At 29.1% G+C, this 26,408-nt stretch overlaps 2 protein-coding genes and 1 pseudogene across 4 annotated transcripts; all 3 read right to left on the bottom strand.

Annotated features, from left to right (window-relative positions):
• Positions 1–2,395: 2,395 nt before the first annotated feature.
• Positions 2,396–8,514, bottom strand: LOC112458550 (aminopeptidase N-like). The gene is made up of 11 exons (XM_025022240.1): positions 7,932–8,514; positions 7,286–7,738; positions 5,973–6,153; positions 5,749–5,902; positions 5,301–5,382; positions 4,781–5,157; positions 4,333–4,610; positions 3,900–4,090; positions 3,074–3,352; positions 2,785–2,857; positions 2,396–2,687 (listed from the first exon to the last, which is right to left on the bottom strand). Exons 1-11 carry the CDS (start codon positions 8,447–8,449, stop codon positions 2,550–2,552), a joined length of 2,724 nt encoding a protein of 907 aa, XP_024878008.1. The 5' UTR covers positions 8,450–8,514; the 3' UTR covers positions 2,396–2,549.
• Positions 8,515–10,740: 2,226 nt separating this feature from the next.
• LOC112458552 (aminopeptidase N-like) lies at positions 10,741–18,707 on the bottom strand. Of its 3 annotated transcripts, none has more exons than XM_025022241.1 (12): positions 18,609–18,707; positions 17,073–17,543; positions 15,388–15,843; positions 14,496–14,679; positions 13,956–14,112; positions 13,774–13,855; positions 12,972–13,375; positions 12,521–12,798; positions 12,129–12,322; positions 11,707–12,012; positions 11,546–11,615; positions 10,741–11,177 (listed from the first exon to the last, which is right to left on the bottom strand). In XM_025022241.1, the coding sequence occupies exons 2-12, from the start codon at positions 17,540–17,542 to the stop codon at positions 11,019–11,021; spliced, it is 2,760 nt and encodes a 919-aa protein (XP_024878009.1). In that variant the 5' UTR covers position 17,543; positions 18,609–18,707; the 3' UTR covers positions 10,741–11,018. The 3 variants fall into 3 exon arrangements, with proteins under 3 accessions (XP_024878009.1, XP_024878011.1, XP_024878010.1); XM_025022243.1 differs by lacking the exon at positions 18,609–18,707 and adding an exon at positions 17,947–18,056; XM_025022242.1 differs by lacking the exon at positions 18,609–18,707 and adding an exon at positions 17,920–17,938.
• A 2,352-nt stretch (positions 18,708–21,059) lies between these two features.
• LOC112458554 lies at positions 21,060–25,638 on the bottom strand (annotated as a pseudogene).
• Positions 25,639–26,408: the final 770 nt, after the last annotated feature.

Below are 26,408 nucleotides of genomic sequence, written 5' to 3' on the forward strand. Positions count from 1 at the left end.
TATCACAGATTGGTCAATGACGATGGTATAATTTTTTTTTCATATAAAACCATGTTATCACATGTATCTTTGCTTGCACAAAAGCTAGCGTCACGCGCTAGTGCGAATCAATAATTACAGATACGGAGGAAAAAAAGTTACTTGAGAGAAGTTATCGATTAGAGCTTAAGACATTTATTACTAATTGGATCACTACAACTGTTTGCGACAGACTATTAACCAATTAATCTACAGCGATAATCTAGATTAATGATAAAGTTTCCACGTAATACACATAATTTATTTTATCAAATTACACTTAATACCATATAAAACCATTTATAACAGGTTATAAAAAAACAAAGTTTTGAAATAATTGATAGTGGATTATGACGTGCAAGCCGGGAAAACCGTTCGATTGCATGAAACAAATTATGTGATTGTATTAAAGTGTTGCAATTGTTTTGTTGATAATTGCAAAACTCTAATGTAATATTTTTAACAATCACATTTGAACAAACACGCGAATCAAGTTTTACATTATGTTCTATGATTAAAATCTGCGCTTATTGATCATTGTCTTTGAGATGATAAAAAAGTCTGACAAATAACACATCTTTTTATAGAATAGAGTATATTATAAAGGAATGTCAACACATTCGCAATATTTGATAGTGGAATATAGCACATTTAGAATAATCTAATTCTTTTAAGTGTATTTAAAGCAATCTTTCTTTCGTGTTTAAAATATATATAACTCAGAAGTCCAACCAATGTGTTATTATAATTATCAAGTAAATAAATTGCGATTATCAGTATACGATAAGTATACAGGATGTAAAAATACGTACAAAAATTAAAGAAGATGTTGAAAATGGCATCTTTGCATGAATAATATATTGTTCGGTTTGTTCAGTTCGGTACCAACGTGCACAAGATGTGCAGAAATACGTAATACGCCTGGTATTGTTGAACATGTTAGGACGAACATGAGGAGACGAACATCTTCTTTAATTTTTGTATTTTGACAACTTAAAACATATTTTGTCCATTAATAAGCCGAATTTAAGCTCAAAAGTTGTAATGCCCATAACTCGGTAAGAGATCATTTACAGACCTATGTTGATTATAGGAATTTCTTTCATTATTTTGATATACTATTCACCCTTAAAGTAACGGACAACCTTTTTGTTGCACTCTATATAAATAGCGCGAATAAATTGCTCCATCTATAGTCTTTATACAATTTTTTCTTACAAGTTTGTTATATGTTAACGTGACTTTTTGTGATTCTTATATTTAAAAATCGTTTTTAAACATAAGTATTTAAACACAAGTATTTAAAAAGATAACGATTATAGATGTTTATTTCGCGACCTTTAAACAAAACAATCTTGGATATCAATTATCTGATATTCTTGAATATTAATCAAATTGCATTTTTTTTCAGCTATAATACATTACGCTTTAGGCAAAGAAAGTTTTAGCAAAGAAAGTATTAAACTTTATATGTGTATTTGATTTTATGAAAAGTTAGAGAATTAATTAATAATTGTCGCAATTGCGCTGATTATTTAATATCTATACTTTGATATCTAAATAATAACTGACAAATAATAACATCTGAAAGAGTTGCGTAAATTATATCTTTTCCAATGTCAAATAGATGGAATATACCATATTTCTCGATAAAACATAATTTATAACAAATATACATAAAAAATATATTTTAACAAAAAAATAGGGTAAATATATATTAACATTAATAAATTATGGAAATTAAAAAAAGAGATAAAATATTTTACATTTATTTATTACGTGTCTAATAACAATATGCAAGCAAGTATTATCTATAAGAAATTATAATAAACCTTCAGAATTATGATAAATGTTATAAATATATTTATATTATACATCCTTATGTTATGAATGTGCTATTTATATATCGTAAAACATTTATGCACATTTATATAATAACCTAAAATTTTATGATTCTGCTTGCAACATATAATGCGACATTTTATTTCAAATTCTTTTTATTTAGAATTTTATAATAAAACTCTACAGACGTCATAATCTGTGTAAATCAATGTTATATCTTATCTGCTCAACGATATTGTGAAATGCCAAATTATCGAATTCTATGTCCATTGTTATAGATACGAATAGATATATATGTATATAAACAATTTAAAAAAATGTCAATATAAAACGCAGTTATGTAATAATTTAATGAAATTATTTGATGAAAATATATTATATCTATAATTTTATTTTATTATTTGAATTAATATAAAAATGATGAACTGATATATAAAAATCGAATTAATATAAAAATAATGTATATTTTAAAATTCTAGTATTTAAAATTATTTAAATCCTAAAAATAATGTTGGACAAATTATGAATTATTAAGAACGTTTCAATAATATTTTAATGTGTAACATACAACTAACGTTACATACGTTAAAATAATTTTATTCACTTTTTATAATATATATTTATAATTTGTATATTTATGTTATTAAACATGAATTATATCTGATTACAATATTATTGTCTTATATGTCTCATAGGTCGGTGGACTGTCTGTTTTCCAAAATGCTATGAACTTTTGATAAATTATCTTTCATTTTGACTAGCATTTCTTCTCTAGCCTGTAAATGCTTTTGTATATCGATCATATGTTGTTCGGCAAATGCTTTTATCTGTAACAAAAAATAATATTTTATAATTGCAGATAACGACCATAAAGAAACAAACTATGTACATATATGTGAATGTTAAATAATAATATTATCTAACCTTGTTAATTTGACCTTCCCTGAAACTTTTCATGATTATATCCTCAAGAAGAAATGAAATATTGATAAACTGACTGTAAAATACATTACAAAATAGTTTTATTATTATTAAATATGATTGCATTAATATATATCTTAGGAGATAAATATTGGTGTAATTTTCATGAGTAGAAAGTATTTATATATTTAAATTATTCTATTTTATATTAATATAATTATAATGTAATGATTCTATTACTCACAATATACAATTTAAATAATCTTAAGTAACACAACATAATTGTACTTACTGTTCAATAAATTTCTCGTAATTATTAATGAAAAATTCAATTGTTGTATCTACATTTGGCAAATTAGCGATTATGTTATAGAAGATTCTATGATAGTCCATATCACCAGAAAGAGAATTTAAATGCTTTTCGATGATGTGCAAATTCTCCGAACAACCAAGAAACGTATGAGATTCTGATGTTTTCTGTTGATGTTCTACTTGTAAAAACTGATCCCAGACAGACTCATTTGCCTTCATCAGGCCAAAGCAAAACATGGACTTCTGATTGGGTAATGGTCTAATATTGAAATTAGAACAATAAAAAATTATTTGGTTAAAAATTTATACATTAAGAAATATTGCTATTTTATATTATTGTTTTTTAATAGAATATAATGCAGCTATAAAAAAATTATTATTATTTTTATTATTATTTTATTAAATGCTTTTAATTTGCTTAGCAGATTAAATTATAATTTATGTAATCCCTTTGCTTAATAAAATAGTTATATTCTAGTCGAAATTGAACAGTATTAATAACTATATGTATATGTTAATTTATAAACAACGTTATTATGCAAAATATACGTTAAATTGATAGAATTAATATTAGATATCACTGAAAATCGAACAAAAATTTATAGACAAAAGTTTGTTGGATTAAACATCTAAAAGTAATGATTCAGAATCTGATAGTATTTTATGAATAAATTGTTTCTTTTTTACTGGTTGCATGAAAATTGGCATTGCCATCTATCGTACATCTATCGAACATCTGATAATCTGATAATTTCAAATAAAACAATTTTTCTCAAACGCATGTATCTTATTTTAATATAACTTACCGGTTTGCGATTGGGTTTTCCACATATGCAAGTAATTTAGCAGTAATTTTTGCTGGACATTTAACAGGTTCAAATGTACATACATAATGATACAGATTGGTTCTAATTTTTGCAGTTAAAAGATCATCATCAGGATTCTCTTCAAAATCAATATTCTCCAATAGTTTATGCATCAAGTTGGATAAATGTGGCTAAAAGAAATATTTTATAGCAATTAAGCAACTTACAAATTAAAGATGTGTTTTGAAAATTCTTTTCTTTATCTTGCTTTTTTTTTAATGTTACAATTAACAATTTTTTAAATGGTAGAATTAACAACAACAGATTTCATTGAATCAAAGAGTATAAAAATCCTAATTTTTCTTTATTAAGTTTATTAAATCAAATTATTTATTTTCAGTAATATTGTGATCGATTGTTATAGGTGTTTTACCTTGATGATCGTTGCTGCTTCGGGTAATCGTAAGTAGTGATCTAATTTCTGAATAATGTTGAATGCTGTGTACCATGGTGCGGCATCGGTTTCGCGCGACAAATATTTTATAATTTCAATGAAAGTAGCGAGATCAAGCCGTTCGTTCATCATCATGTAATAAGCATCGTTGAAAATTTGTACACGGTTCAGAACTGGGATCTTGTCGTAGTTGTCAGAATTAAGAAAGGCAGCGATTCGTTTCCAATTGTTTATATCGTAATTTACACGATAAAATCCTTTTTAAGAATAAAAACATAAATAATTGATTAATCAAATAATCTATTTAATATTTTGAAACTAATCTATAATGTATTTACTCAACAATCTTTTTTAATAATAATTAAAAAAACGATGCATGTAGTTTAAAATAACAAAAAGATTAACAAATATATTATGATGTGTTTACCTGTTAGATGTTTATTTACAATAATCCAGTCGTTAGTGTCTATTCCTTCGATTTTCACATCCACATCGTGTGGCTTTAGCCAATGGGTGGCCAATGTAGACGAAAAATCCAAGTTACTTTGCGTTGCAAAGTTTAAAGGTATCCACCATGCTTCGTTCTCGTTATTATCGATTGTCTGGTGTTTAATTATTTCTTGGCTTATTTTAATTTCGCCTGTAGCATAATCTCGATTGACCGTAACGAGAGGATACCTTGCCTGGTCGAACCAAGTATCCATTACTTCTTTCACTTTAAAATCGTCATGCGGTACATCTGACTCATCGAGGGCGTCTTGCAATGCTTCCCATAAATCATCTGGGGTAGCGCTGCTATATTCACTGGAAAGCAATAACATGATTTGCGTGTATTTCAAAATTGTTGATACTTTTAACATCTAATTTGTTATAGATTAATTTTTTTACATAAAAGAAAAGATTATAATAAAATAATAAATGTCTCAAAATTTTTTGGTTTTACTAACTGTTTTTGAAGATATCGTATCAAACCGTTTCGAAACACATCTTCTCTCAAAAAATGCGATGCCATTCGTAATAAAAAAGCAGCTGAAAGGTGAAAAGCGAAATATATATTAAAATATAAATTATATACATATTTTTTAGAAAAGCAAATTAATACACAGTATAAAGTAAAGTTATATTTATATTAATTTATATTTTTAGTCTAATTTATTGTTATATAATTTTATTCTAAGTATTTAACAATTAAATAGATTACTTGACTTAAACAAATTTTTATGTTACACATGTATTTTTTATAGTTTTAATAGAAATATATAGATCTCTTTACTTTATTCTATTGCATTTAAGTTATACAATAAGATCTCCTGTTAGCCAAAATATTATTGTAACAATTTTATAACTATTTTTATACTTAAGTAGTATAATAGACAATGTCTAAAAATTTCTTGCCTTTTACATACGTGTTGATAGAATACACATCACGAACATTAAGATGACTAGTAATGTTTATGTGAATCGGTTCAGAAGAAAATAAAGCTATATTTAGCAAAGATTCTTCTTCAGTCACTACAATAAAATCCATCAATCGCTTTTCTCTGAGAAACTGAGAAAACCAATATTATGAAAAAATGAATATATGTATGTTCCAATTATATTATACAATTTGCTGGTACCTTGTCAGTAATATAGTATTTCAGATAAGTTGATATGCCTTCGCTTAACCAAAGATACTTCCACCAAATTGGGCTAACTAAATTTCCGAACCATTGATGCGCTAATTCGTGAGTGATTGTCATAACATCACCTATTTTATTGCTAATCGGATATGAGTTCTTGTTTTCAAGTATGCCCTGTCTTCAAATTTTCACGTACAAATAGATAATATATATTAAAAAAGAAATTCCATAAAATGTAGTTGTTATACTATTATAATGTAAGCCAATAAATAATTGTCAAGAATATTTTGTGATATATTATGCAGATATTATATTTCTTTATCTTTTCCTTCTTTTAATTAAACATTTTTTGATTATTGGATCATAATTAAAGTATTTATTTTGATAATCGTAAAAGTCCAATATAGATAAAGAGATTGAGAGAGAGAGAGAGAGAGAGAGAGAGAGTTGCGTGTGTGTTTTTATAAAATACTAGCTGGTTACCCGGGCTTCGCCCCGGAGGACATGTGTAATAATACACGCAAATAATCTCGCTCAATAGTCTCTCTCTCTCTCTCTCTCTCTCTCTCTCTCTCTCTCTCTCCCCCTCTCCCTCTCCCTCTCCCTCTCCGAGATTCGGTCAATTATTTCGCGTAAGAATTAAAAAAATTAGAAAAACCGGTTTCCAGAAAATCGGTAACGAAAAACTATACACTCTATAGCACTCCCCGGAAAATTTTACCCCTATTTTATATGGTTCTAATACAAATTCGGTCCAATAGTTTTTAAGTTAAAAACGTTCAAACATACACCACACTTGTAAGAATTAAAAATTTTTTTAAATGGGTTTCCAGAAAATAGATAACGAAAAACTATACACTCTATAGCACTCGCCGGAAAATTCTACCCCTATTTTATATGGTTCTAATATAAATTCGGTCCAATAGTTTTTAAGTTAATAACGTTTTTTTTTTATTTTTCTAATTTTTAGGTGTAGTGTATGTTTGAACGTTTTTAACTTAAAAACTTATAGTTTTCAAGTTATTAACGTTCAAACATACACCACCCGTAAGGATTTTATATAATAGTATAGATAATCAATAATATTATATTTATAAAAATTAATACAATTATAAAAATTAATTTTTTGTGCGCTAATTTTGATTTAAACGACTTAATTAATCTATAGCTAAATTACTGTGTGTAATATGGAATTAAGAAATCTCCCCCACTCGCACTGTGCACTCTGACTATATAATTACATAAACGTTTATTTTTATAATTAAGAATTCGGAATTATTTTCCTTAATGAAAAATATATTTGTACTCACTTATAGACGATTACGCCCCAGTTCTCAGTGGCTCTACTTGAATAATGTGGAATGCTAACATGATCCATTTTCGGCACACGAACAGTGCTATTGGTGAATTCTTCTAGCTTCTGTGTTGCCTTCTCGATAATATCGAGAGAATGTGCGACATAAGGAAGAAGGTGTTTTGGGGCCCATATTTTAATGGTGCCATCCAAATTCGAGATGTAATCATAATCAGCGATCACAAATCCTAATAAGTTGGTAGACATGATAGGAGTTGCCTCGAAGTGTGTCCATAATTTTCCGTCGACCGCATCGATTTCCGATCGCGTGGACGGCATATTCGATAACGCTGTGTAATTAGGATAGTGCTTTATGGAAAATTTGAAGGTCGCTTTTATGGCAGGTTCGTCCCAACACGGAAACGCTTGTCGCGCAGAGGTTGGTTGAAAATGTGTTGTTGCTAGCCATCTGTAAATTTATTATATATCGTTCGCTTCAATTTACGAACATAAGATCTCTGTGTTGATGTATAAATTATTATGCTATTATATTGCGAGAAAGCGATAGGACTTGTGGTAATTGACTAATTAGAGACAGGCGAAATAATTAAATATTTATAAATTATTAATCATTTAAATCACTTTTTAGAACAATTACTTACACCTCGGTTCCATTGTCGTCGGTATAAAAACTTCTGTAAAATCCACGTGGCTCCGTGTGCGGGAGTATCACGCCTGTGAAATTAATATGCAGCGTGTAAGCTCCAACATCTAGCGACTCCTCAAATCGTAGAGTCAAAATTTGTGTTTGTCCATTATATTCATGCTGCTTTGGGGCATACTCCGATTTAGAATTCTCGTCGTCTACGCCTTTGCGAGTTATCTTCGTCAGCGATTCGTCTATTGTGAGTTTTACGGTGTGGAGTGCGATAGCGTTCGTCGGTTCGCGCACTTCGATATCGATGCTCGTTTCGCCATTAGTGGTGAAATTACCATCTACAATATGAGGTATTAATTTTACATTGTAATGAATAGGTACGACGTACTTTGGTAGACGAAATTGATTCTCCTCGGAATTTTCCACTGGTTTATTATCCGCTGCTTCGTTATCTTGAAGAGGAACGCCTTGACTGACGACAAATAATAAGATTACTGTCAACAGACTTTTGACGATCGCCATAACGTAATTACAAATGCAACGATTCTGAGCGTTTATTTCTAAAAGACTGATAAAACGATCATCTGCTCGCATATAACATTTGGAACGTTGCGACATTTACATACCGCATATATGCTTAGTTATGAGAAAATATCTTTAAAAGATATTATCGCTTGACTGTGTTGCTACAGTTCCTGCATAGGTCATCAACTGTGCTATTTTTTGCCTTTTAGAATAGCATCTTTCAAGTGGCTAGTAAGAGAAAGATATATCTAAAGATGAAAGTAAATAAAGTAACTCTCATTGAAAAAATATAACAGAGGTTAAATTATAATAATTATTTGAAATAATTAATAATGCAGAGAATATAATAATTAAAAATATAATAATAATAATAATAATAATTTGACAGCAATCTTATAAAAAAGTTATTTTTTAAGCAACATGTCTTCGCCTTAAAAATCATCTAATTAATCTAATTAAATCGTTTTTCTGTACTATATAAAGAAAATATTATTAAAAAATAATATATTATTTAGATATTATTTATCGTGCGTGTCCATAAATTTTAAATATTACTAATTTTTTTTAATTAGTGGGAGTATTATTTCAAAAATATATTACACAAGTTGTGTCAAATATTTTATTGTTATAATTTATGTTCTCTAAAATAAAATAACGCAAATTTTGAGTAAAGCGATTTTGAGTAAAGTTTTCAGTTAACAAAAAAATGTTTTCTTAAAATATGTTAAATTATTCATTAATATCTTTACAGAGTAACGTCATCTAAACGATAATTATGTTAACGTTTGAACAGACTGTTATGAATATCGATTTGCATTTACACGACGTACATTTTTGTACACCTACTTTTGTTTTTAAGGTGATGCTGGGAATCGTCTACTGTTTCACCGACAAAATGTAATTTTTGCGTGCAGTGTAATTTTTTACTGATTCTATAAAATTATAAATTTTTTTCTGAAGAAAAAAAATTATAAAAGTATATAATTTTTAATAAAGATTTTTTTTTTTACGTAAAGTTGACTCATCCTTTCTCCGTTTACATGATTTATACTTTAATCCTGAAAAAAGATTTATAATTTTAAAATCAATAAAAAATGGCACGTATGCGAAAATTAGGTTCTGCCGGTAACTCCAGTAACGCCTTAAAGCTTAAAGAATTGATTTTCATCAGAAATGCCTGCTTCTCATAGTCGGTATTCTTCTTTTATCTGTTATCTATGTACTTGTTTATATAACGTGTTTAACGTCGCGAATGACCACCAGTAATTTTTTTTTGCTGACTATCGATGTAAGGTAAACACTTGCGATAATCTCTGTTAACCTCTATAATATAAGTGTAAATGTGGAGTTGCATTCAGCACAATATAATACTTCTTACTATATATTACGATACTATATATATTACGATAAAGAGATATCTTAACCGATAATGACAAGGGAATATAATAAAAAAATATATAAAACTTAATTACTTACAATTAGTTGTGACTTTTCCAGCAAAGTGATTAAGTGTTTGTTAGAAAATACATAAATCTAAAATAAGATAATAGTTTAATAAAAATAAATGCAGATTTTTATTATTATAATATATATTTATAAATATATATTAACTTCATTTCTTGATACTTTGAACACATATAAGATTTAACTACTTGCACTAGAAAATTAAATTAATGAAATATTGATACATTTCTGCAAGAGTTGTACCTACTTACTTGTTTCATAAAAATAAATAAAAGATGCGTATACTCTTACAGAAATTTAACAGTGTTTTTAACAGTATTTTTAACAGTGCTTTTTACACTCAAAATAAGTATATTTAATTATTAATCAAATAATCACTTACAGTATTAAATTTCTGTAAGAGTATGCGATTATTATTTCTATATAATTATATGTATGTATACTTTTCTTATGTGTTAATTGCATGTATATTATCTGTTCATAATATTTTTACATCAATAATGCACATAATATTTTACATAACATATAATTAATACTAGCTGTTTTTAATGATTGACCGATTTGTTTGAATAATTTAGATGCATGTAGGTATTTAAATATTTGCATCTAATTATTTTGCTTATTCTACACAAATTTTATTTACATAATATTATTAGTATACTGTTAACTTCAGCTACATAGCCAAGAAGTGGACTTGGTTTACAAATAACCTTAATCATGCATCCTTCCATTCATACACTACTATCCTAACTTACAAGTAACTATTGCACATATTGATACACATTGACCTTTACCTTCTATGTTTTAATCCAACCTTCTTTTTCGTTCTTCTTTCTCTAACGCTGACCGTTCTCTATATAATCTCACCAATATCTTCTCCTTGATGATGCCCATTTCATCATTCCAAAGCCTCTCTAATCTTTCTTTATTATTCTTACCTAATTCTATAAACCGATTTTTTATCGCTTTGCATTCTGATACATAATGATTCATAATATTATTAGTAAAAATTACAACAATTTCTGTTGACTCGATTCTTCATATTATGGTGAAATCTTCATACTGTAAATTGGTGGAAGTTATCGATAAAGAGATATTGAATTCATTGTAATGTAGTATTCGTAAGTGGGTTTGAACTTTTATGTTCTAACCACAAACGAATTTTGTTTACTATTGTCTCCATCAGTTCCATATGTTGCTCTTTGAATTTTAATAGGCCTTGTGGTTCTTTTATTCCAAGCTTATCTACAAGTGCTCGTAACTGAAAAAAATATTTTAAGTATATTATTTTAGCATATAAAACATATATTATTCTAAATGTACAATTCCATGCAATAAAAAAATGTATTATATTATTTTTTAAATATATAAATTTCTTTAAAATAGAAATTTGTTTATACAGAGTGACCCAATTTACAGAAGGCGCAATACGAATCTCGGACCCAAAACCTAATAAGAGAGTCTATTGGTCCCCTTTGAACACTCCAACTTTTATTTTTAAAATGCAGAAATCTTTTTCTTTAAAATGTATTGATCAAGAAATATTTGAAGTGGGCATTTAAAATAGATCACCATGTATATAACATTATGTATTGTTTATATTTCTTTGCTTGTCTGCAAAATCTATACCTTTTGGACTTGCTTTCTGGATACAACACTCCAACTAAGATCGTATAACAAATTTTCAGGATCGTCAACTCTGTAATAAAAAATTCAGTGCGTTAGCCACATAAATCTGTGAAAAATATGCGCATTTATCGCGAGTGCGAAATCAAATGTAAAATTACTACCTAGTTATAAGTTTATCCCAATGATTTGCAATAAAATCTATCACCATATCAATATTTGGAAAATCTCCTCTTAATATCGAGTCTATAATACGATGAATATCACTCTTCATGATTGGTGATGACTCTTCTGATATGGTCATATTTAGAAATTTCTCAATAATAGTCCGGTTTTTAGAGCATCCAAGGGAGTATAATGTGGGTCCAGCCATGTTCGTGTTGTACATATACAGCAGTTTATTCCAAATAGTTTCATTCGCTTGCTTTATGCCATTACAGAATGTCAAACTTTTCTCTGGGAACGAAGTTCTAAAGCAGAATTTTTAAGAATATTGTATACAAAAGGAGTGCTTTCAATATCATTTACTTTTAGTAGATAAATATTTAGTCTTTCTTTTTATAAATGTAAAATATTTTATATTTACCTATTTGTGAACACAGTTGGATTTTTTAAATAAACAGTTAATTGTTTATAGGTTTCATGTAGACACGTAGGATGATCGACAGCGCATGCACCTTCAAATATAACTTCTCTTTTCAACTTTGTGAAATAATCTTCATTCGGGTGAAACTGCATTACAGTTTCTACTACATTATTCATCAAGTCCAAGATGTACGGCTATAATTGTATAAATTTAATTAATTTTGTAATATATTTGTAGTATAAATTGCAATATATATAGAGCGTTTGAAAATTTAAAATGGCTGTAAAACAATGAAAAAATGATTTTTTAAAATCTTCTGTGTAATGTCGTCTGAAACATTTTTTTCTGTAATTTTTACACAAAGATTTTATGATATGTAAATTATAATTTACCTTAAGCAATTCACCTCCTCCATTGTAAGCAAATATTTTGGCTAAATCTCCCAAAAATTCAAACAACGAATACCACACTATGTAATCCGTTTCACGTCTCAAATATTTTGTGACTTCCATGAAAATTCTGGGATCTAATTTGTCCGTGAACATAAGGTAATTCGCGTCGTTAATTAATTTTGCGCGATTCAGTACATGAATTTTTGTGTAATTCTCAGAATCCAGATAATCGGCAATTTTCAACCAATTTGTTGTGTCATAATTTACACGATAGAAACCTGCAATTATTAATATAATTTTAGTTTAAATATAATGTTATCAAATATTGTTTAAATCAATATCTAGTGTGCTTAAATTCATTATTTCTGCAAACGTACTTATAAAAATGATAACAGATGGCTTATAAAGATTTATATAAAGACATATACTATACATCTATATAAAATCTTACCAGTTTGTTGAATGTTCACAATGATCCAATCTTGCGGGTCGATACCATCGATCACGAGCTCCTCAGCTTCTGGTGACAACCAGTGCGTAGCTAAAGTTGACGAGAAATCCGGATTGTTGCGAGTTGCAAAATTTATTGGAACCCACCACCTTTTTGCACTGTCTGCATTATTGGTATTTTGACGTGTACTCATATTTTCAAAATATTTTGGTTGAAAGTATTCCTGTGTGATCTTCGTCTTTCCAGTATGTTGATCTCTGGTTACTGTTATAAGAGGGTTTCCTTTTTGTCCTATCCAGGTGTTCATCACGTCCTGGATATTGAATTTGTTCTGTACTGCTGATTCTTTAAATGCATCTTGCAAAGCGTCCCATAAGTCTTCAGGCTTGGCTACGCCATACTTGCTAATAATTTATTTTATATATATAAATGTTGAGTTTAAAGAAAATTCAACATCTATAGCGTTATTTTTAGCGTTATTTATTATAATTTTTATGAAATTTTATGAGACTCAATTAGTACATAAGAAGCCATAATACATATACATAGCATTTTAATGTACAACGCATTTTGCATTATACATTATAAGTTATAATATAATATATTATATATAATAAATGTTACAAATTTTTATAACACTTATTACAATATATTAGAAGATTGTTAGTTTTGTTATGGCTTCCATTAATACTAAAATAATAGTAATTTAATATAAAATGATTAAAAGTATATTTACTCTGTAAATATAATGTAAATATATAATAATTTATTTTTATAAAAACATGTGTAACATTTTACTAACTGCTTATTAAGATATTTGACGAGTCCGGCATGGAATACCTCATCGGAGAGGCAATGTGAAAGCATTCGTAAAAGCTGAGAAGCTGAAATAATAATCATATTTCTTAAAGATCTGCGACCTTTTTGCAAGCTCTGATTTTGAGTAAGTAAGTCTTTGTTCGTTAATTAAAGAAATATTGTTACCTTTGAGACTGTTATATATTTTGAATTTTGAATTAATTTCTTCAATAGTATTGGGCTCTAAATTAAGTGGTTGTGCGTATTCAAAATTGTCCATAAGAAGTATTGAATTCAGTGTTGTCGAACGTAAGTGGTCCATAACTCGCCAATTTTTATATATCTAAATATAAGTAGTTTATTTAATGCTTTAAATATTTATGTATATTTAAGTGTATTATGTGATAGATGTGTATACTAATTGTAAGAGCTTTCCAGCAAGCGACACAAGTCGACACACAAGCGCCTCGTTTTATCTTTGTTACTTATTGCCAAAAAAAAAGATAGAACAATGTCTGTGTCGACTTGTGTTGCTTGCTGGAAAGCTCCCACTGTATATCATTGAAACAATGTTGATGACTGATGGTCATGGCATATTTTCACAGTCGTGTGCGGCGGCTAATGTAACAGTAAAATATTAAAAATAAACTGCGCGCGCGTAGCGCGCGTCTGTGATGTCTAGTATAAAATAAAATACATTTGTGAACTTTATTATCAAATTTCTACCTTATCAGCAATGTACTGTTTGAAATATTCAGCAAGTCCTGTATTCAGCCATATATCAGTCCACCAGGAAGGACTAACAACATTGCCGAGCCATTGATGGCTCGATTGATGTATGATATTGGCTGCTGCAGTTGTATACAATGCATCGATTGGACTATCTTCATTGCACAGTACTCCGACTTCCCTATAAATAATAATCATAATATATGTAGGGGAATGAGGGTAGCGCCGGGCAGTGGGTAGCCCCGGACATTATTGAAATTCAAGTATACCGCGTATCTATGGCCATTGTTTAAACATTCTGCATATGTCGAGATACGCAGGAGGGCATATTAGAATGTTTAAACAATGGCCATAGATACGCGGTATACTTGAATTTCAATAATGTCCGGGGCTACCCACTGCCCGAGGTTACCCCCCGCAGAATGTACGTAGAAATATTATTTTATTAAGTATTTTAGAGTAATGAGACATTGTTCTAACACACACATACATATTATTTGTTGAAATAAATGCTTTACTTTTTAAAAATTAAGAATAGTTAAAAATAGTATAAAACATTATCAAAGCGAAGACCGAGAACCCAGAAAGCATGTCTAAAAGATGTCTTTTAGACATGTGCTGTCTGAAAATATTTCTATAGATACAGTATTTTATATAACGACGTAATATTGCAAAATAATAATAATAATGTTTATTGCAAGATACTGTATTTTTTAAATATTCCTAATTGTATAAAATTAATGTAATACGATTTTATATATACAAATAGATTTTTAGTTTGTCCAAAGCGTTTGCGTGATGTCATATCATCGAGATATTTAATGTGTTGCAATGCTTCATCCTTTTGTGTATGTGTTATGATGTTCCAACGTATGTATCATGACATTACCTGTAGGTGATAAGCCCCCAACTTTCTATGGCAATAGCAGATCTGTTAGGAAGAGCAACGTAATCGATTTTGGGCAACCGAACGGAACTGTTGGTGTATTGTTTCAATTCGATCGCCGCTTTCTGGGCGACTTCGTGGATGAAACTTGTCGAGGAAATTACGTTGCATCTGCTCCAGACGTTGATGGTGCCATCGGAATTACTTATTTTATGAAGATCGGAGATCAGGAAGCTGACTAGGTACGTTGATATAACGGGCGATTCTTCAAAATGTGTCCATATCTTTTCGTCACTCTCATCGATTTCTGACTCTTCGGAAATCGGCATGTTTGAGATGGCCGTGCAATTGCGATGGTGTTTGACGGCAATCTTAAAAGAGGCCTTTAATGCCGGCTCGTCCCAACAAGGAAAAGCAGCGCGCGCATAAGTCGGCATAAAATTTGTCCCGGCGAACCATCTGTGGAAATTTCAGTTTTTATTATATCTCATTAAAGACACTAAATTATTTTTGTGCGTTTATTTTTCATGTTACTATTATTTATTTTTTATTATTTTCCATATCGCACACCGAGAAGAATACTGTCACAAAAATTCACAATTTTCAGGAGAAAGGAAAAACAAAAATTTAATTCAATTTTTTTGAATTGTGAGATAACCAACGCAATCAGAATTATAATATTTTGTTATAATAACATTTATACTGTTTCTTGAAGAAATCTGATATAATTCTAAAAAAAATTCTCACTCAGGATTTTCAGCACTCCTCGAGTAAAGTAGTATTTTGAGGTGTGTCATAGTTCTTGCAGCAATACTAAACTTGTGCTTTAAAAGTAAAAAAAATATGAAATAAATTTCACTTTGGAAGAGACAATTAATGTACTATAAAATAAGTATAAACGTAACAAAATAACGAAGTATTAATAAACTAAAACAACGTTTGGAAAAAAAAATAATTATTAAAGATTGTTAATTATTAGTAAATTAATTAAATTATTAAAAAAAAGACTCATAAAAAGTACGATAAGATATTGGAATATAATTGTTTTTGAGAGAAGTTCTTGAATATCTGATTTTTTTATTTGTTTCCTATAAATAATTTTTTGAAGTATGCTGATTGTAGTTCTAAATAAGCAGCGGCAGATTTTGGTGTTCTATTATTTATTAGTTCTTTTTTGTAATTTTGCTGAGAGAAAGATGCTTTAAATGAGATAGTCTAAGGACTATTTTTGCTAATTTTGTAATTTTAATGTCTGTCATTATTGCAATTTTATTCTCAGTTGTTTTTGAAAACCTGTTGCCAAGTGAATTTGCTGGAAAAAATGTACTTATCTTGTAGTAGAAGACTGTCACAAATCAAGATAATATTTTCAAGTTGTGACGTTATTCCAGTAGAAATACTGCGACACTCACTTACTTATTCACTTATGACCCTATTTATCCAATGACCGCAACTCAATGGGTTTAAAAAGAATAACTTCTGAGACACTTCTGCTTCCATGCGGTAAATTTTGCATAAAGACTTGTAACAGTATATGTTATGGCACGTATAGGGAACACCTTAGGCATACTTTTTATGTGTTTAACTCAAAATCGAATTTCTTTGAGTTGTAGTGATAGTATTCTTCTCGGGGTACGATATATAAATTTAGAAATTGTAATATAAAGAATAATTTTTTTTGTACTTACACTGTATCTCCCGCGTCATTGATGTAAGAACTGCGATAGAATCCATATGATTTGTCGTTTAGTATACCGGCAAATTTCAGATATAAAGTATAATGTCCAGCAGGTAATTCCTTGTCAAAACCAAGAGTCAATAAATCGGTTAGGTTGTTACTGTTGTATGAGGTAGGAAAGTAAAGGTCAGTGTTGGCTTTCAGAAAAGTTGCGTTTTCGTCTATTATCAGTTTTTTCATATGCAGCGTGAGAGTTCTCGTCTGGCTCAGGATCTCGATGTTAACATGTACTTCGCCATCAAATGCAAAGTTGTCCGGAGTGAGGTGCGGGTTCAATTTAAGATCGTAGGATAGCGGTTTTGTGTGGTTAGGTAGCCGATAATTTATTTTTTTATCGTTCGAATTTGAATCTTGAATGGCAGCGGCGTCTGCCGCGATGAGCGCAAAGGCGCAAATGCAAATGATTTTGTACGTTAGCATTCTGGAAAAATAAAATAATTATTTTAAGGTTATCATACACATCATCGAGAGGTTTTCTCTACTGATAACCTACACGTGAAAGAAGTAGCTCTTTTGCGTATATTGTTGTTGTAAATTCACTTTAATAAATGAAAATTGCTTTTTAGTGTATCTATTATCCGTTCTCAGATTATATCAATCCATAACTTAAATTTACGCAAATAATTTTAGTTTTTTATCTAAAATAATGCACTATAATTTGATAAAATAAAAAATATATATTTGTTATATAATAATATAGTAAATACTAATCTGTTCTAAATTATTTTACGTTACATACTTTTTCAAAATATAGTAATGGTAGATATAATGGTCTATTTTAATTTAATGTTCAATACCTTAATAGAATTTACGCACGTGCGTACCTTATATTCACGGAAACGCAGTTTTGCGTTATCAGAGAAGCGTAGACGTAATACCGCAAAGTATAACAAATGTATAATGTGAAAATGTGTCTCCGCGTCAAACCAGCTAACGTGACCGTAATATGTTAATTAAGTGGATCAGGCATATTAAGCAATAACGCCGGGTATCACGTTCAAAGCTGAATTTAGCTTTACATAACTTCCACAAAAGAATAATAACTGCTTTACGGAACGTAAACGATATTGGTTAAATGTCTAATTCATTAGCATAATGAGTCAGCAAGTCACAAGTTAATTAAGGTGCGATTTATATACCTAGCTTGTGAACATCAAAAGTATACTGATTCTAAGTCGTCGAATTCTTTTTACAAATAATTACAAAAAATATTAAATTATTAGTTATGCAACGCTATCTGTATATAAGAATGCAAAAGAATATAAAAGAAATAACAGTACCGTTATCAGAAAACATAGTTAAAATTAGTTTAAGAATTCAAAATTCAGGTCTCTTGAAAAAGATAATAAAAATGTTTGTACACAAAATAGCAAAACGCTTTCTAGTTTTATAGTAGCATTTATTATTTTTGTATACAGATAATCTAATTGCATCAATGGATATTTTTTGTTATCTTTTTTTTACGTTTTCTTTTTTGCGTACTTACTTGTTAAGCGTTGCAAGCTCTTATGGCGACAGTAACGATTCTACTAGTCGAGACAAGTGCTACTTTCCATTTATATAAGCCTCTTTGCTACGATTTCCAGAAGCGTTTGACGTTAATAAAGTGTGATCTTTTCGAGGAAGCAAAGCAAGGCAAGTAATTTTACCAAGTATAAGAGTAATGATACGACTCATTTATATGCGCTTCGACATTTGCATTATTAATACAGTTCTTTACAGTTATTTAGATGGTTACATCAAATCGATTTAATTATGGGGAGAAAGGGGATTTTCTCCCTGTAATTAAATCGACTTCAACGGGAACTGTGTTATAAGTTTGACAAATCTAGTTGGCGCTCAGTTTAACTAATGTTGGAAAAGATATGTGTAATACACAAAAAATATATATTATATTGGCTACCAAGATTCAGCGCGGATCGTATTTGGCGATTTAGTTTAATTATTTGATTACATATTATAACGATCGTATATAATATTCTCGTGTTACCAATTAAATAATTGATAGAATAAAGTTATAAAATTAATTAAAAATGTAAAAGTATATATATTAATACAACTTTTTATATTTAATATCTTAAATATATTTATATACTAGAAATATAATAATGTACAAAAAAAGTCAATCTGACAATAAGGTATAAAACTAAGATCGGAGAAAACACTAAGAATGTCTTAGAATGTTATTTTCTTACAGCTTTCTTTTATTTTTCACACATGTATGAAAAGTGTTTGCGTGGATTCCGCCCCCTGCAGGGGGCCCGAGGCCCGAAGTAGCAAGCACACGTCATTTTGACGTTCAAACTGGTCATTTTTGGTCATGTGTCGTCAAAATGATCGATTTTTTTACATTGACCTTATATTGACGTCATAATGTGACGTCATTGCAATGTCACATTTCAGTCATAAAGTGACGATTATCTTATTACCCAGGTAACAAGCTCACATCATTTTGACGTCATTTTAAATTGGTTCTTCACTGACTACTCTTGACGTCATGAGTTGACGCCTTTATGACTTGAAAATTTCGGTTTAATGTTATAAAATCTTGACGTCATGAAATGTATCGTATTTTGACGTCATGGAATCACGTCTTTTTCTTATTGTTAACATAATGATGTATTTAAGGCTGCGGTCAACTTGACGCTACAAATGCCTCGAAGCATTCCTCTTCTCCTTTCTTTCAACGAAGAAAGAAGGAGAAGAAGAACGCTTCAAAGTATTTGTAGCGTCAAGTTGACCGTTGCCTAAGACGCAAATGTGGTAAAAAATGGGCAGTCACATGTGTAATATATGGTATTATTTTATTAAAACGTTATTATACTTACATCTATATATATAAATATATAATAATATTTTCACTCATACATAATATTTTTATGTATTTTAATCGAATATAACAAATGTTTAATTGTAATAAATATTTATAATATAAAGGTTTAAATATATCTAAGCAGAACCTTTGAGACTTTGATACAATAAGCACCATCAGACTTTGACATAATTAAAAAATACTTATACTTTTACAAATTTAAATAAAATGTATCTTTGACAACTTAACTAACAAAATACTTATTGTATTATCATAGATTTAAAGAGAATGTATTTAATCTTTGGCAATTTAAATAAAATCCTTATCATACTTTTATATATTTAAATAAAATATATCAATCAAAACTATGTATGATTGGTAAACATACGTAACTCAATTCTCAATTCTCAATTCTCAATTCTCAATTCTCAATTCTCAATTCTCAATTCTCAATTCTTAATTATAAATATTTATTATTTATTTTAGAAATCAGTATCCGTTATTCAAACCCGGTTTTTTATTCCCTCTATTCTTTTGTATGTGCTGGTTTTATTTATTTAATTTAATTTTTCCAGCGGTAAACTTATGATTATTTCGGTTAACATTTTCATAAACATTAGATGTGCAAGTCGGGAGTAAAAATTGGTTTTGATTACCAGGTATCGTTTTAATATCTTTAACAATTTAAATATTTTTATTTTATTTCTTTGACCAACACTATTGTTACACCAAATTAGTTGTTGTTCAGATTACTTGATAAGAACCCAAACGAATCGTAAAGTCGTTTGTCAGTACACTCGTTAGTCAATTGTTGTCGAAAATAATAAACTTTTTCTGGTTAATCAATAATGGCGGAACAAACAATTATTTCTGTAAATTAATGAAATATTGATACATTTCTGTAAGAGTTGTACTTACTTGTTTTATAAAAAAATATAAAAAATACGTATATACGATTATTATTCTCATATAATTATATACTCTTCTTATGTGTTAATTGCATGTATATCTGTTCATAATATCTTTATATTAATAATGCACATAATGTTTTACAATAAATAATAATTAATAGATAATAACTGTTTTTAATTATTGACCGATTTGTTTTAACAATATAGATGCATGTATTATAGGTATTTAAATCTAATTATTTTGCTTATTCCACACAAATTTTATTTACATAATATTATTAGTGAAAATTATAACAATTTCTGTTGACTCGATTCTTCATATTATGGTGAAATCTTCACACTGTAAATTGATGGAAGTTATCGATGAAGAGATATTGAATTCATTGTAATGTAATATTCGTAAGTGGGTTTGAACTTTTATATTCTAACCACAAACGAATTTTGTTTACTATTGTCTCCGTCAACTCCATATTTTGCTCTTGGAATTTTACAATTTGTGGTACTTCCATTCCAAGCTTATCTAAAAGTGCTCGTAACTGAAAACGAGTATTTAGTATATTATTTTAGTATATAAAACATTATTCTATATATACAATTCTGTACAAGCTGTAAAAAATGTATTATATTATTTTTTAAGTATATACATTTTGTTAAATAAAAATTTGTTTATATTATTAAGTATATATTATTATGTAATATATTTCTTCGTCTATCTGCAAAGTCTATACCTTTTGTACTTGCTTCCTAGATACAACATTCCAACTAATATCGTATAACAAGTCCATAGGATCGTCAACTCTGCAATAAGAAATTCTGTGCGTTAGCTACATAATTCTGTGAAAAAATGTGCGCAGTTATCGAGATTAGATACAAGATTATTACCTAGTTATGAGTATATCCCAATGATTCACAACAAAATCCAACACCACATCAATATTTGGAAAATCTCCATTTAATACCGAGTCGATAACACGATGAATATCATTCTTCGCGAATGGTGAATCTTCTGATATAGTCATATTTAGAAATTTCTCGATAATAGTCCGGTTTTTAGAACGTCCAAGACAGTATAATGTAGGTTCAGACATGTTCGTGTACATATACAGCAGTTTGTTCCAAATAGTTTCATTCGCTTGTTTTATGCCATTACAGAATGTCAATCTTTTCTCTTGAAATGAAGTTCTAAAGCAGAATTTTCAGGAATATTGTATACAAAAAAAAGTACTTTCAATATCATTTACTCTTTTAGTAGATATATATTTAGTTTTAAGATAAGATAGAGATAATTTCCGCATAACGATTTATTTTAATGTATATGTATTACTCATTTTCCTCTCTTTCTCTCCATATAGAATATTTTATATTTTATATTTACTTGTTTGTGAACACAGTTGGATTTTCCAAATAATCAATTAATTGATTATAGGTATTATGTAGGCATGCAGGATGATCGAAGGCGCATGCATTTTCAAAAATAGAATTTCTTGCCAATTTTGTAAAATAATCTTCATTCGGGTGAAACTGCATTACAGTTTCTACTATATTATTCATCAAGTCCAAGACATACGGCTATAATTACATAAATTCGATTAATTTTGCAATATATGTGTAATATAGAGCATTTTAAAATTTGAAATGGCTGTAACGAAAATTTGATTTTTTTTTATTTTCTATGTAATATGTTTTCTGAAACATTTTTTCTGTGATTTTTGCATCATAAAGATTTTATGATGTGTAAAATCATAATTTACCTTAAGCAATTTACCTCCACCATTGTAAATAAAATATTTAGTTGCATCTCCTAAAATTTTAAACAACGAGTTCCATACTACGTAATTCGTTTCACGTTTCAAATATTTTGTGACGTCCATGAAAATTCTGGGATCTAATTTGTCAGTGAACATAAGGTAAATCGCGTCGTTAATTATTTGTGCGCGATTCAGTACATGAATTTTTGTGTAATTCTCAGAATCCAGATAATCGGCAATTTTCAACCAATTTGTTGTGTCATAATTTACACGATAGAAACCTGCAATTATTAATAGGTATAATTTCAATTTAAATATATAATGTTATCAAATATTGTTTAAATCAATATCTATGTGTGCTTAGATTCTTTATTTCTGCAAACGTACTTATAAAAGTGATAACAGATAAATTTATAAAGATTTATATAAAGACAAATACTATACATCTATATAAATCTTACCAGTTTGTTGAATGTTCACAATGATCCAATCTTGCAGGTCAATATCATCTATTACGAGCTCCTCACCTTCTGGTGACAACCAGTGCGTAGCTAAAGTTGTCGAGAAATCCGGATCGATGCGAGTTGCAAAATTTATTGGAATCCACCACCTGTTCGCAGAGTCTGCATTATTGGTATCCTTACGTATACTCATCTTTTTATACGGTTGATAATATTCTTGTGTGATCTTCGTCTTTCCAGTATGTTGATCTCTGGTTACTATAACAAGAGGATATCCTTTCTGTCCTATCCAGGTGTTCATTACTTCTTGTATTTTGAATTTGTTCTGTACTGCTGATTCATTAAATGCGTCTTGCAAAACGTCCCATAAATCTTCAGGCTTGGCTACGCCATACTTTCTAATAATTTATATTTATATATAAATGTTGAGTTTATAGAAAACTATCTATTATAGGCGCGTTATCTTTATAATTTTTATGACAATTTTATAAGATGTATTTAGTGCATGAGAAGCCATAATACATACATAGCATTTTAATGTACAACGCATTTTGCATTATACATTAGAAGATAAAGTATAATATATAATGCATAATAAATGTTATAAATTTGTATAATATTTGTTATAATATATTTGAAGATTGTTATAGTTATATTATGACTTCCATTAGTACTAAAATAATAGTGGTTTAATATAATCTGATTAAAAGCATATTTGCTCTGTAAATATATAAAGTAAATATAATTTATCTTTATATATAGAATTGTAATATTTTACTAACTGCTTATCAAGATATTTGACGAGTCCGGCATGGAATACATCATCGGAGAGGCAATGTGAAAGCATTCGTAAAAGCTGAGAAGCTGAAATAATAATTGTATTTCTTTAGGAAGGATCGAGTTGCGACCTTCTTACAAGCTCTGATTTTTAGCAAGTCTCTGTTTGTTAATTAAAAAAATATTGTTACCTTTGTAACTGGCTTGTGATGAAACTTTTAAATTAATTTCTTTAATAGTATTAGGCTCTACGTTAAGTGGTTTTGCGTGTTCAAAACTGTCTCTAAGAAGTACTGAATCCAGTGTTTTCGTAACTAAGAAGTTTGTAACTCGCCAATCTTTATATATCTAAATATAAATAGTTTATTTAATATTTATGAGTATTTAAATATATTAGATATATTCTATATTAAATATATGTATACTATAGTATGCGCTAATTCTGGCTATTTTTTATAGACATGACAGAAGAAAGTCATAAATGTATTTTGCTGTTAAACTGTTAGGTGATAGATGTGTATATCCCTAAAACACCGTTAAATCACGATATAAAGTAAAATGCATTCCTGAACTTTGTTATCAAATTTCTACCTTATCAAGAATGTAATACTTGAAATAATTAGCAAGCCCTGCATTCAGCCATATATCAGTCCACCAGGAAGGACTAACAACATTACCGAACCATTGATGGCACGATTGATAAATGATATTTTCTGCAATTCTGTACACTGCATCGATTGGACTACTATCTTTATTGTACAGTACTGTGACTTCCCTACAGTTAATAATAATCATCATATATGTATATCCAAAATGTACGTTGAAATCTTATTTTATTAAGTATTTTAGATGAGACATTATTCTAACACACACATGCATATTATTTGTTAAATTAAAATACTCCATTTTCTAAATTTAAGAATAGTTAAAAATAATACATAATATTATCCAAGCGGACAAAGAGAACAGAGAATTCAGACAGCATATCTAAAAGACGTCTTTTAGACATGCGTGCTGTCTGAAAATATTTCTATAGATACAATATTTCATATATAGACAAAATTTATAATATTACAAAATAATAATAATATTTATTGCAAGATACTGCATTTTTTTTAAATATCTCTAATTGTACAAAATTAATGTAATACAATTTTATATACAGATAGATTTTCAATTCGTCCAAAGCATTTACGAGGTGTCATATCACCGAGATATTTAATGTATTGCAATGCTTCATCCTTTTGTGTATGTGTTATTACGTACGTTTCTACGTACGTATCATGACATACCTGTAGGTGATAAGCCCCCAGCTTTCCATGTCCTTATTGTACCCAATAACATATCTGTCAGGAAGCGCAACATGATCGATTTTGGGCAACCGAACGGAACTGTTGGTGTATCGTTTCAATTCGATCGCCGCTTTCTGGGCGACTTCGTGGGCGAAACTTGCCGAGGAAATTACGTTGCCTCTGCTCCAGATGTTGATGGTGCTATCGGAATTGCTTGTATTATGAAGATCGAAGATTAGGAAGCTGACTAGGTACGTCGATATAACGGGCGATTCTTCAAAATGTGTCCATATCTTTCCGTCACTCTCGTCGATTTCCGACTCTTCGGAAATCGGCATGTTCGAGATGGCCGTGCAATTGCGATGGTGTTTGATGGCAATCTTAAAAGAGGCCTTTAATGCCGGCTCGTCCCAGCAAGGAAAAGCAGCGCGTGCATAAGTCGCCATGAAATTTGTCCCGGCAAACCATCTGTGAAAATTTCAGCTGCTACTATATCTCATTAAAGACAATGAGTTATTTTTGTACGTTTATTTTTATTCATGTCACTATTATTTATTATTTTTCATATTGCACACCGAGAAGAATTTCATACTCTGTCACAACTCAAAAATTCACCATTTTCAGGAGAGAGGAAAAACAAAAATTTAATTCAATTTTTTTGAATTGTGAGATAACTAACGCAATTTCCATTTTTGTTATAATGGCACTTATACTGTTTCTTGAAAAAATATGACAAAATAATGAGGTATTAATAAACTACGAAACTTAAAGAACGTCCAAAAAAAGATAGCAATTATTATTATTAAAAAAACTATTAATTTTTAAAAAATTAATTAAATTATTAAAAAACAAACTCGTAAAAAGTATGACAAAATTTTGGAATATCATTGTCTTTGAGAGAAGTTCTCGAGTATCAGATTTCTTTTCGTTTCCTATAAAGAATCTTTTGAAGTACGCTAGTTGTAGTTTTAAATAGGCAACGGTAGATTTTGATTTTCTCCTATTATTTACTAGTACTTTTTTGTAATTTTGAGAGAAAGATGTTTTAAAAAGGATATAGTGTAAGGACTATTTCTTTTACTTTTATAATCTTAATGTCTGTCATAACAATCTCATTTTCAATTGTTTTTAAAAAATTGTTGCTAAGTAAATTTGCTAGAGAAAATTTACTTATCTTGCAATAGAAGACTGTCACAAGTTAAAATATTTTCAAGTTATGACGTTATTCCACTAGAAATACACACACACACACACACACACACACACACACACACACACACACACA

Source organism: Temnothorax curvispinosus, unplaced genomic scaffold, assembly GCF_003070985.1.
Source record: "Temnothorax curvispinosus isolate PA1 unplaced genomic scaffold, ASM307098v1 QBEX01008992.1, whole genome shotgun sequence".
NCBI classification, from domain to species: domain Eukaryota; kingdom Metazoa; phylum Arthropoda; class Insecta; order Hymenoptera; family Formicidae; genus Temnothorax; species Temnothorax curvispinosus.

What these genes read in the sequence shown, in the direction of transcription:
- LOC112458550 (XM_025022240.1), bottom strand. Translation starts at nt 8,449, where the DNA reads ATGGCGATCGTCAAAAGTCTGTTGACAGTAATCTTATTATTTGTCGTC. An exon ending in ATACGATATCTTCAAAAACA is followed by an intron (nt 5,158 to 5,300) that starts GTTAGTAAAACC and finishes ATTGCTTTCCAG; the next exon opens with TGAATATAGCAGCGCTACCC. An exon ending in GGGAAGGTCAAATTAACAAG is followed by an intron (nt 2,688 to 2,784) that starts GTTAGATAATAT and finishes TTTTTGTTACAG; the next exon opens with ATAAAAGCATTTGCCGAACA.
- LOC112458552 (XM_025022241.1), bottom strand. Translation starts at nt 17,542, where the DNA reads ATGCTAACGTACAAAATCATTTGCATTTGCGCCTTTGCGCTCATCGCG. An exon ending in GAGGAGGTGAATTGCTTAAG is followed by an intron (nt 12,323 to 12,520) that starts GTAAATTATAAT and finishes ATACAATTATAG; the next exon opens with CCGTACATCTTGGACTTGAT. An exon ending in CCAACTGTGTTCACAAATAG is followed by an intron (nt 12,013 to 12,128) that starts GTAAATATAAAA and finishes ATTCTGCTTTAG; the next exon opens with AACTTCGTTCCCAGAGAAAA.